The 12,759-nt window shown below is 43.4% G+C and overlaps 1 protein-coding gene across 10 annotated transcripts in view; it reads left to right on the top strand.

The window, feature by feature from the left end:
* The window catches only part of NUMA1 (nuclear mitotic apparatus protein 1), a 77,948-nt gene that overhangs the window by 45,610 nt on the left and 19,579 nt on the right, over positions 1-12,759 (top strand). For all 10 annotated transcript variants that reach the window (XM_037522871.2, XM_037522869.2, XM_037522873.2 and 7 more), the window contains exons 3-4: positions 7,190-7,275; positions 12,041-12,120. In XM_037522871.2, coding sequence (XP_037378768.1) covers positions 7,190-7,275; positions 12,041-12,120 — 166 coding nt within the window. The remainder of the gene's footprint in view (positions 1-7,189; positions 7,276-12,040; positions 12,121-12,759) is intronic.

The raw sequence follows: 12,759 nt of genomic DNA, 5'->3' as shown, positions 1-12,759 counted from the left end.
CAGGGCTATGCAAAGTCTCATTTCCAAATTCCTTTGCTTTCCCCTTAGTTTTAACTTTTATTATTATTTCTGAAGATGATACTGATGACTGCTGCTGATAGTGATCCATGACTCTGCTGGTGTAGATCAGAAGAATTTTCTCTGAGATAAATGTTCCCTTTTAGTCATGGAAAGGGTGGCTGCAGAATGACATAGAAACCCATCCTTATCTGCTCCCTATGCACTTTTCTGTCTAGAAAGGTTGATACTAAACTTCACTGAGAGCCAGGAACTTTGGTCTAATCAGAGTAGGATAAGGTTTTCTTGCTCTCCCTCTCTCTTTTTTTTTTTTTTTTTTTCTTTCCTTTTTTCCTTTCTCACTGTCTTTACTATATTTCTGTCAGCCTTCATTGTCCTCTTGGCACCTTGATTACTTCACCAAAATCCTACTGGATCTTGTCATATATTTTCTACACAAGATAATGGCAGATGGGAAAAGTAATACTGAGCATTGGGAATTCAAAGCTACAGAGAAACAGAAGCGGCCATGGTAGTGTGGGATGATACGCTTGGGCCTTGGAGTCAGACAGTCTGGCTTAGAATCACTGCTTGGGCCCATCTGAGTGACCTGGGGCAAGTTACTTAGCCTGTCAGCACCTCATTTAAAAAATAGTAATACTTCTCAGAGTTATTATGAGGATTATGAGATGTGTCTAAAAAATAATTAATGTATACAAATACACACACACAGAAAAAGCCATTTAGCATAATACCTAAGTGATAACTCTTGTTATTTAAAATATTGCCTGAGCATGCTTACTTAGTTCAGGGTTTTTTAATAGTTACTCTGACTGCTGATCAGCTAAGGCTAATTTAAAAGCCAACCTTTAAAACATTATAGAATATTTTAAAGGAAATGAATTTTTAATTTCCAAGACAGGTAGATTTAATAAAACAGTATCTTTAATCACTATCAACTCTCTAGTCAGGAAATAATGTGTTTATTGTACAAAACATGCATTCTTAGACATCTTCCTGAAATAGATGTAAGTTTTAGTTGTATGGTTTAAAATGGGTGTTTTGTTTTTTTTTTTTTAATAATAAATTTTATTGTTATATTCCCCATACAATTGCAGCCCCCCCATTCTGACCCCAATCCCTCCCCCCCCCCCCGCCCCAAAAAAGTGTCTCTGGTTCATAGTTTTTTGTTGATTTTGATTTTCACTTTCTTATAGTTATTTATTTTCCTGGTCCCTTATTTAAGTTTTCTAGATTCCTGCTATGAGTGAGACCATCCGGTATTTTTCTTTTTCTTTTTGGCTTATTTCGCTGAGCATGATCCCTTCCAGCGCCATCCATGTTGCTGCAAATTGCATGTGTTTATCTTTTTTGAATGCTGAGTAATATTCCATGGTATATATGTACCACATCTTCTTGATCCAGTCATCTATTTTTGGGCATTTGGGCTGTTTCCAAAGCTTAGCTATTGTAACTAGTGCTGCTATAAACATAGGGGTGCAGGTGTTCTTTGGAATTGATGTTTCTGTGTCCTTTGGGTAAATACCTAGGAGTGGAATTGCTGGATCATATGGAAGCTCTATGTTTAGTAGGTCCAGAAATCTCCACACAGCTTTCCACAGTGGTTGGACCAGTTTGCACTCCCACCAACAGTGCAGAAGAGTTCCTTTTTCTCCACACCCTCGCCAGCATTTGTTGTTGCTAGTTTTTTTAATATGTGCCATTCTCACTGGTGTAAGATGGTATCTCATGGTAGTTTTGATTTGCATTTCCCTGATGGCAAGTGATGTTGAACATTTTTTCATATGCCTTTTGGCCATTTGCATTTCCTCTTCAGAGAAGTTTCTTTTTAGCTCTTCTGCCCATAAAATGGGTGTTTTTATTATATTTTACATCTTATGTTTACATTACATTTCAATGTTCTATATCTGTATTAACAACATTCTCGTCCTGCTCCTCTTGTCCCCTTACCCCCTAAAAAATAGCTGGTTGATATATGAGGTGCCATAAACTACATCTCTGGTTTGGCAAATTAACTGAATATTGGTGGGGTTTTCTAACCACAATGTTTTTAGTTGATCTGTTTATTTAGGTGCTCCTCCTTTTTTTTTTTTTTTTAAATGGTGATTGCTATTACAGAGAACAGACACAAGATTAGTTATAGCAACAGATACTTGTATATGCTTTTCTCAAAGATCACAGTGAACATGCATTAAAATATAACTATGTAGGCTTTGTCAATTTAAACAAAAGTTAGACAGTTAAAGTGAATAGCATCGACCACACATACACATTTGATAATTACAGCTGTGGTTTAAAAAAAGAAATTCATCTTGGGGGGCCCCCCCGCAGTGGCACAGGCGCTTGAGTGCAGCGCTGTGAAGCTGTATGCAGCCTCTGCAGTGGGGTTCCATCCCAGCCGGCTGGCGAGAATCCCACGTGGCATGGCAGACCCTCCTGTCTCGCCCACTGCTCCCCTCAGTAGTGTCTTTGGTCCGTCTGCCTGTTCTGCTCCCCAATCTGTCTCTGGTGAATCCTCTCACCCTCCCATGCCTCTGACTGTACCCCAGATCTTATATTAAAATAAATAAATCTTTAAAAAAAAATCGTCTAGGGGGAAAAAAGACTAGAAATAAATAAATCAGAATGCTAAAAGTGTATGTATAAAATAGAATGAGTAGGGTGTTTATCAAATTTTCAATACTTTATTTTTAAAGATTCATTTTATTCGTGCAGGAACTGGGGTGTAGGCTAGAGGTACTGGGTGGGGGTGGTGAGAGGATTTACCGGAGACAGAGTGGGGAAGCAGAACAGGCAGATTGACTGAAATACTCTGCTGAGGGGAGCAGTGGATGAGACAGGAGAGGTCTGCTGCGCCATGTGGGTTAGTTCCCTGGCCTGAGATTGAACTAATGCCACAGTGGCACCACCAGGGAGGCCCCCTTCAGTAACTTCAGTAACTTCCTCGTGTAGGCAGAAAATTTCTTTATCTGCTAATTATAAGGAATAAATTATTATAGGGAATAGAGAACTTTTAAGACTCAATAGCCTTCAGCAACTCCGAAAGCCTTTGGTTCTACAGTGAGCTCAGCCCTCATTCTCACATTTCATACCTTGACTAGGGATGGAAGAACTTCTCCTTCCACTTTCAAATGGTTTCTCATTTGAGAGCAAAATAATACACAGGAAGAAAATAAATTTTTATATCCAGGAAAGAAGCTATTGCTGGATTACTACTTTTAATTGGTATGAGATGAATACACATTCCTTAGGTGATTTTAAATCAGCTAATTGGTTTGATTTTTTTCAGACTTGTTAATGAAAAAACATTCATAGCCCTTGAGTGTTCCCCTAGATTGGTGGTATTACAAGGAAGTGGTTTTCATGTCAATTACATTGCAATAAAACTTTTAAAAACAAAAGGATACAATTTTTGGATGCCTAGATTTTTGCAGTCTCTATTTTCAGCAGGTAGGAAGGGATGTTGTTCTGGAAGTCTGGAATATTTAGAATCCTAACCTTTCCCAACTAATTGGATTAAGCCGTTTTTTTTTTTTTTGTTTCAAAAGATGGTATAAAAACATACAGTCTTTAAGATCTCAGTGAGAGATCATATTTTATAGTCCATATTTTTTTTTTTTAAGATTTATTTATTTATTTATTTATACAAGCACTGGGTACAGTCAGAAGCGCGGGAGGGTGAGAGAATTCACCAGAGCCAGAGCGGGGAGCAGAGCAGGCAGAAGGACCGAAGCACACTGCTGAGGGGAGCAGCGGGTGGCAGGAGAGGTCTGCGCGCCATGTGGGACCCTCCTCTGGTGGCTGGGGAGCAGCCGGGGATCAAACCGGCACTGCAGAGGCTGTGGGCAGCTTTGCAACCTGGTGCTCAACCGCTGCGCCACCGGGGAGGCTCTTGTAGTCCATATTTTAACAAAAGTTTTCATCTATTTTAATTTAGGTTCATCTAGAAGTTGTTTTTTGTAAAGTATTTAACTGAAATAGTATCATTTCTGTACTGAACTGTGTTGTTTATTTTTGCTTTTTTACCTTGATTCTAATTATATTGTTAAGAAATAGGAGTCATGCTGGATCTGCTTCATTATTTTAATTTTATTAATCATAATTGTTTTTTATCTAGTACTTTTATTTTGTAATGTGTTCTGCATTCCATTCATAACCCCATTTTTGAAGCCCATGTTTTGTCCTTACAGTATGTGAGGTAGAGATTCCATCCATTTGGTAATTGAAAAAAATAGGCACAGGGCCTCCCCGGTGGCACAGCAGTTGAGCGCTGGATTGCGAAGCTGCTTGCAGCCTCTGCAGCACCTGTTCGATTCCCGGCCACCGGGTGAGGGTCCCACATGGCACGCAGACTTCTGCCGCCCGCTGCTCCCCTCGGCAGTGCACTTCGTCAGTCTGCCTGCTCTGCTCTCCGCTCTGACTCTGGTGAATTCTCTTGCCCTCCCGTGCTTCTGACTGTACCCAGTGCTTGTATAAATAAATAAATAAATCTTTAAAAAAAAAAAAAAGAAAAAAAATAGGCACAAAGGTTTCTGGCAAGTTAGTGGAGGCACTGGACATAAAATCATTGTTTATTTATGCATACAAGAGCTGGGGTACAGGCCAGAGGTGTGGGGGGGAGGGCGAGAAGATCCACCAGAGACAGAGTGGGGAGCAGAACAGGCGGATCTAGTGAAATACATGGCTGAGGGGAGCAGCGGGTGAGACAGGAGAGGTGCTGCGCCATGTGGTCTCCTCCCTGGCTGGGAACTGGTGAGACAGCTTGATAGCGCTGTCTTTAACCCCTGCGCCACCAGGGAGGCCCTCAAGTGTCTCTCAAACATTTATAGGGCCTCCACTGGTGGTGCAGGCGGTTGAGCGCAGCTCTGTGAAGCTGTTTGCAGCCTCTGCATCGCTGGTTCCATCTCGGCTGGCCACCTAGAATCCCACATGGCCTGGCAGACCTCTCCTGTCTCACCCGCTGCTCCCCTTAGCATTGTATTTCATCAGTCTGCCTATTCTGCTCCCGCCTCTGTCTCTGGTGTATCCTCTCATCCTCCCGTGCATCTGGCCTGTACCCCAGTTCTTGTATGCATGAATAAATAAATCTTCAAAGAAAAAAATAAAGAGCATTTATAAACAATAAATCCACTTGTTTGCACATAACCACTCTTGCTAACGTTCTTAAAAGTACCTTGTTAGGCAGACTGCCGCCTCCTTCCTTATTTTTGCATACATGATTGAGTTAGATCCCGTCCTTCCTACATGAAGTAATACAAAGGTAAACTTCAGCCTGGCTTCTTCTGAACTTGGTGCCTGTGGTATTCACAAGGTGTTCCAGAAGTTGGACCATATACGCTTGTTGAACAGCCTATGCACTAGATTCATTTACATGTGACTGGTGGCAAATTTTCTAATGGTACAGACTGTTAGAGTGATGTCTACCTGAAGGCAAAGAAAGGGAACAGGTGATTGAATTGCAATTGACAAGATTTTTTCTGTGGGGTTCCCAGATTTTCTTTCCCTTCCTCCCTTTTTCTTTAGTTATCTTGTTCCTTTGTTATTTCTTCCTCCTCCCTCAGTGAAAGTTGTATGTATGAAAATAATTTTTTGGGTGACCTCCCTGGTGGCGCAAGGGGTTAAGACACAGCACTATGAGGCTATCTGCAGCCACTGCAGCATGAGTTCGATTCCCAACCAGGGAGCTACCCACATGGTGCAACAGACCCCTCCTGACTTGCCCGCTGCTCCCCTCAGCAGTGTGTTTCAGTCAGTCCGCCTGTTCTATTCCCCACTCTGTCTCTAGTGAATCCTCTCACCCCTCCACACACCTCTGGCCTGTACCCCAGTTCTTGTGTGCATAAGTAAATAAATCTTTAAAAAAAGGAAAAAAAATTTTAAGATTTTTATTTATTTGCACAAGAATCAGGGTATAGGCCAGATTCACGGGAGGGTGAGAGGATTCACCAGAGACAGAGTGGAGAACAGAACAGGCAGACTGATGAAATACACTGCTGAGGGGAGCAGAGACAGGAGAGGTCTGCCGCTCCATGTGGGACCCTTGCCGGCCGGCTGGGATCGAACCGGCGTTGCAGAGGCTGCGGACAGCTTCACAGCACTGCGCTCAACCGCCTGTGCCACCAGTGGAGGCCCGAAAATAATTTTCTTTGCATACAAGATCTAGGTGTAGGTCAGAGGTACAGGGGATGGGGGTGAGAGGATTCATTAGAGACAAGGTGGGGAGCAGAGCAGATGGATCTATGAAATACACTAACGGGAACAGTGGGCAAGACAGGAGAGGTCTGCTGTGCCATATGTGGGTTAGCTCCCTGGCTGGGGATCGAACTCAGGCCTTAATGGTGATGGTGCTGAGAATTGACCCCTTGGCCACCAGGAAGTTCCTGAAAATAATTTTTAAAATGCATTAAAACCATTTTATGTCTGTGGGAGTATATAAAATACATGTAGTATTCAGTATAAGTTTTCGATATTTCAAATATTAGAGATACGAAGAGCTATAATATAAAAATTTGAGGTCTAGAGTTTTTTAATGTTTGAGATTTACAAAGTATAAAAAGTTTCTTTTCCCCCATCTCCGATTCCCAGCCATCGGATTCCTCTCTAGAGACAGAGGTGGTTCCAGGTCTTGTGTTCTATAGAACTTAAGGTCTTAGTTGAAGCCCAAAAGGCCTTTGAAGGTAGCATTCAGCTGTTAGTGGTTGAGTAGGTACAACATTTCTTTACTGAAATTACAAGTCCTGAAATTAGCAGGCCTCCCTGATGGTGCAGAGGGTTGAGCGCCGTGCTGTGAAGCTGTCTGCAGCCTTGACAGTGTGGGTTTGCTCCTGGCCGGCCAGCCAGCGAGAATCCCACATGGTGCCACAGACCACTCCTGTTGCACCCACCGCTCCCCTCAGCAGTGTATTTCTGTCGTCTGCCTGTTCTGCTCCCTGCTCTGTTTCTGGTGAATCCTCTCACCCTCCTGCACCTCTGGCCTGTACCCCAGCTCTAGTATAAAAATATATAAAATTTTTTTAAAAATCCTAAAATTAGCTGTTTCTTCATTCCTATAACCTATAACTATATGCACGTGTGATGAGTAGACAATAATTGTCAACATCTGGGAAAAGGAATGAACTGTGGGGCTTTTGGGTACTTATGAGTTTCACCAGCTCTTCCATTTGTCTGGCAGGTGAACAGTCTGCGTGTGGCTGACCCTGTGGAGGCCTTGCTGCAGCTCCAGGACTGCAGTGTCTTCCTCAAGATCATTGACAGGATGTGAGTATGCACCACATCCCCTTTCATCCTCTCCTGTCAAGTGCATAGTTGGGTGGAGACTGCTTTTGCTCCCTTTTCTTGGTGACAGCTGTAGCCAGAAAACAGACAGTATTGGAATGTCATAAGACAGTGTGGAGCGCAGCGCAGGCACGGTGACTTTATCCTCTAATCACTGTGTCTCTCTATGGGTGAGGTTTCACTCTTGTCCCATCATAAGATTTCCTCACTCTTGTCCAGAAGATCCTTCAAATCTCTGCACTCTTACATACGCCAAGAGTATGCTCTGGAGGTGCTTTGTTCTCTTGGCTCAGTGGTAGTTTTCCACAACTCTCTTTCTGTAATTCTGCCATATCCATGAGCCTTGTTTGCAACGTGCAGGACCAGAGGAACAGGGAAATAAGCTGCACAGAAATCTCCTCTCTAGCTTGTTAGCACTATACAGCACAGCCATGCCCTCTTCTAAGCCTTTACAGGATTTCTGGGGTTTCCTCCTTCCTCACTGACTTGCTTTGTGAGGTCCATTAGCTTTTGATAAGCTTGTTGTCATGTAGCCAGGATTCTAGTTTGAGTTCTTTGATTTATTATGTGTCTTTAGCACATTTCCTTTGAACTTCCATGCTTATCTGGGAAATCAGTGGAGCAGGGCCTCCTTTGATATCTTACCTCTTTGGAACCAAGCAACAAGGGATCAAGCTGTGACCTACAGCTACTTTATTTTTATTTAAAGATTCATTTTTATTTATTTATGCATATAAGAACTGGGTTATAGCCAGAGGTGTTGGGGGATGAGACAGAAAGGGGAGCAAAACAGGCAGACTGACTGAAATACATTGCTGAGGGGAGCAGCAGACGAGACAGGAGAGGTCTGCTGCGCCATGCAAGTTAGCTTCCTGGCCAGGGATTGAACTCGTGTTGCAGTGGCTGGCAGTAGCTTGATAGTGCTAAAACTTAACCCCTTGTACCACCAGGGAGGCCCTACAGTTATTTTATTAAGCTCATACAGTTCATCCTTTTTTCCTCTATTATCAACTTTTAGGAATTATGGAGGGCAGAACTGACCTCTCACATCTTTGTCTTCTCTGTTCTGTGGGCAAAGTTAGGCCATCCATAACATAAGGAATTGGGGTAACAGTGATGAGAGCTAGAATCCCTTCTTTTTAAAGGAAAGCACAGTAGACTGTAAGTCCTCAGGTTAAGGATAGAGTGAAATGTCCAACGTATTTATGTTTCACACATGGCAGGTGGTAACTGGTGTTAGGGATTTGGTATCTTGGAAGCAGTTTGGCCACCTATTCATAGGCAACCCATCCTTGACAGACAAAGCAGGTATAATTGAGCTCGTTAAAGATAGCAGGAACTGGGGCTGATTCACCTTGGGGTCCTTGACACCTAGCATGGTGCAGGTGCAGTACATTGATTGTGTGTTGAATGAGTACACGAATGAATGAAAATGTAGTGGTTATTCTCCATCGGCAAAGTCTAGTGGGCTAAGTTGCCCAGGACAGATGGGCTTGCTAGAGTGGTTTTTAATGGTATGTTTTAAAATGGATATTTGTAGTAGGGTATCTTTTTTTTTTTTTTTTAAAGATTTATTCATTTATTTATAAAAGAACTGGGGTATAGACCAGAGGTGTGGGAGGGTGAGAGGATTCACTAGAGACAGAGCAGGGAACAGGACAGGCAGACTGATGAAATACACTGCTGAGGGGAGCAGCAGGCGTGACAAGAGAGGTCTGCCACGCCATGTGGGACCCTCGCCGGCCCGGGAACAAACCGGTGCTGCAGAGGCTGTGGACAACTTCACAACACGGCGCTCAACCACCTGTGCCACCAGGGGAGGCTTAAAAGATTTCTTGAAAGTCATTGTGGCTCCCACCACAGCTCCCTTAGTGCCTCTGAAAGAAGTCACTTCTTGTTTTGGTAGAGGCACTACCATTTTCTCTTAGAATTACTAAGGCAGGACATTTCAGTGTCATTTTGAATTCCTCCCTTTCTTTGGCAGTGATTGCCATGATCTCTTACTCCAGGGCATTGCTGTACACGTTTGCAGAACCTTCCTTCAATTCTGCTTTGTTGTGATGCTGCGCAGCCCTTGGACCTCCTTCGTTGCCAGGCCCATCTCCCACCAGTCATGTGTCCTACTCTTTTCTGCCTCCTTACCCAATCCTTTTTTTTTTTTTTAATTTTGCAGAATTTCCTAAATTCTGGATCTTGTTAATTGCCTCATCATGGTGCTGCTTAACTTACTCTTCTTTTCCTCGTTACCTATAAGCTTGTAATTAGAGCTTATTGATTAACACTTTGCTTTTGTTTACAAGACTACTAAATAGACGGAGTTGTACACCATCTATAAGTCAGCGTTTTCCGACTCGTAATAAAAATCATTGTTTTGCAGACCCTAATGAAGTGGTAGATCTAGGCAACCACTGTCAATGACTGGTGGTTCCTAACCTGTTTAATTTTAGCATCAATAAAAGAGAGGCTTCCAGGTCTGATATACCTCATGTTGAAATATAGGTGCAGCATGCTTTTTTTTTTTATCTTAAATAGATCAGAGAGCTTTTGCTTTTGAGGAGGTAGAATTCCTTGCCTGATGACAAGGCGGTAGATTTTTTCAGGGGTGAAGATAAAAGGATATGTGTTTTTGGTTAGCCATTGTAGGTTTATAACCTGGTGGGAAATTTTCATAGGAGAGGGCAGAAATTCAAGTTGTTCATATTCTAAGTTGTCTTAGGGTGGTGCATAAGCCTGTGGACTTACGGCGAGGTGAGAAGAGAGAGAGAGAAGAAGCGCACACACGCGCGCGAGTGCGTGCAGGACAGTTAGTGGGAGGGGCTATTGAAATTCCACACATTAACCCTCATCTCCATCTCAGATCCAGGACAATGCAGACCAAATTCCTTTGGGAACACATGTTCTTTAGGGAATGTGCTGTTGCACTTCTGCTGAGGCTCTGTTGCTGACCCAAATCATACACCTAGTTCTCAGGGGAGGCAGCGTAGGATGGTGGTGTTGCTTGCTGTTAGAACTGTGGGAATGAACAAGGCTTGTTCCTTCACTGCTTGGCCTCTTCTCTCTGAGAAACAGATTATAGGAATCAACCTCTTTGACAAGTTTCCCTTTCTGTTCTTTGTATGTGAATAGCCTGAAACAAACAGACTGTTCATATCTTTGATGTCTATGAGACTTGAATAGCAAAGTTTAGTGGAGGCATTTTGCTAGATAACTAAAACCCTGATACTGATCTTTCTGACATTTACCTCTGCACTTCCCCATAAAAAAACATCTCTTATCTGTTAGCCCTTATATACTGAGCACCTGCTATATTCTTAGCTTCTAAGTCACAGTTAATGGGGTCAGTTGTACATGATGCAGTTGTACCCTCCAGTGCTGTAGGAATTCCTGGGAGGTGGGTGGAGGTGTGACTGGCAGTAGTTTTCTGGGTGGCATCCTGCCAGAGATGAAACTTGAATGCAGTCCTAGAGGATGGACTGGATTCCTCTAGGATAAGCTTTTTTCCAGAGCATGTTCCATGCAGCTTAACTTACCCCAGGAATTTAATGGGAGAAAAAGGTTTTGTGGTCTAACAGGTTTAGGAAATAACAGATGTTGTATACTCTTCTTTGAAAAATGTTGGATTTGCTTTAATCCAGCATTTCTCATTCAGCCTGAGAGCCCTCTTTATTTTTATCTAATGGAATACACTTAGGTAAATTACTGTTCTACACTGAGGCAAGGAGTCACAACATTCCAGATTGTGGGTGGGTAAGGAAGCTGGCTCTTAGGAGTCTGAGGAGATTAACATCTCCTAAAGACTTTGTAGGAGTGCCTAATCACAGACCAGCTTCCCAGAATGCTGCTTGTGGGAGGTTCACTTGGGAGAAACCTTTGTAATGACGTGGGAGATGGTGAGAGCTACCATCGTGTCTTGACTTGGATGCTTGTGCTTTGTAGGATGTCTGGCACTGAAGGTTCTAGGACCTGCTGTGCTCTCCAGAAAGTTGGCTGAAACTTGGTGATTCAGGTTCTGAGGAACAAGATATTTAATCAATATCTCCAGCCATAGCATAGTATTCAATTCACCCCCAGAAGTGAAACTGCAGCTAAAGGAAGCATGGGGGCTGCTGTCTGAGCTGCTTGAGAGCACCCCCTACTGCCACCTGCCTGCATTGCGCTCTGCACATGTTGCTGCCTTCCCATGTTAAACAAACATAGACAGGGCCAAGATCAAGAGTATTGCCCCTTCCTGTGGCCTTTGTGATAGGGAAGACTTTAGCCATCTCAGCTTTCAGCCTGGTGTGTGTTCCACTTTTCCCTATCAAGTCAGAGCCTTGTTCTCGCATGTTCTTTCAGTTCTTAGACCTTTTTTTCCCATTCCATTGCCCTCTCTTGCTCTTACTCTAACCATGTTTTTCAGGCTTAACGACCTTATTCATAGTTGAGCCATTCAACACCGGGGAATGTAGCTTCTGTATTGTCTCCTCCTAGCCATTTTCCCACAGAAGGTTTTATTTTCACAGATGGCATGGGAGTGTAGTCTTTTCCAGTGGGGATCTCCTGCCTCAGGTGCCTACTGTGTACTCTTTACCCAGCTCCTTCAGACAAAGTGGTGTCTTAGGATCATCTTCCCTGCCTCTACTGACTCTGGTTCTTTTCCAGAGCCAGTGTAGACCAAGGCTGAAGGAAGGGAAGGTACTATGTAGTGCAGTAGCAAAGAGGGAAGGATTATTAAGTACTCTAGTCCTAACACTTGCTCTTTTTCTAGCCATGGCACTGACGAGGGACAGCAAATCCTGCAGCGGCCGGCACCAGAGAGACTGGATTTTGTGTGTGTTTTTCTGCAGAGTAAGCACCTTTTTTAATCTCACTGGGAAGTTGCTGCTTCCTCAACTCCTGGGACTTGGGAGGCTAGAGAACAGTTCACAGATGTCTGAGGAGCAAAGGCCCAAAGTTGCCTGCTCTGTACCAGCTTCTCTGAGCCTGGTGTTGCCATCACCCGTTAGAGGGGAGGGAAATTTTCCCTTCAGGCCCAGAGCCCATCCCCGAGATTCAGATAGAACCAAGGGTTGATATGGAGGACACATCACTTTGGGCTCTTGTTTCTCCCACTGTAAAGGGATGAACGATCCATGTTACCCTCTTTCCCTTATAAGAATAACATTTTTTTCCCAGATAACTTTGTTTTTTAGTAGTAGTGGTAATATTAGTAGTATTTTAAAGATTTATTTATTTATGCATAGAACTGGGGTATAGTTCAGAGGTATGGGGGGTTGGTGAGAGGATTCACCAGAGACAGAGTGGGGAGCAGAGCAGGCAGATATACTGAAATACACTGTTGAGGGGAGCAGCAGGTGAGACAGGAGAGGTCTGCTGCACCATGTGTGGGTGAGCACCTTGGCCAGGGATCGAACTCAGGCTGTAGTGGTGATAGCACTGAGACTTAACCCCTAGGTCACGAGGGAGGCCCAGGGACAGAGGCAGATT

Source organism: Talpa occidentalis, unplaced genomic scaffold (genome assembly GCF_014898055.3).
Source record: "Talpa occidentalis isolate TD23 unplaced genomic scaffold, MPIMG_talOcc4v2.1 talOcc4.3, whole genome shotgun sequence".
Lineage (NCBI taxonomy): Eukaryota > Metazoa > Chordata > Mammalia > Eulipotyphla > Talpidae > Talpa > Talpa occidentalis.
The sequence above is the reverse complement of the archived record's forward strand: the minus strand, read 5'-3'. Positions and strand labels throughout refer to the sequence as shown.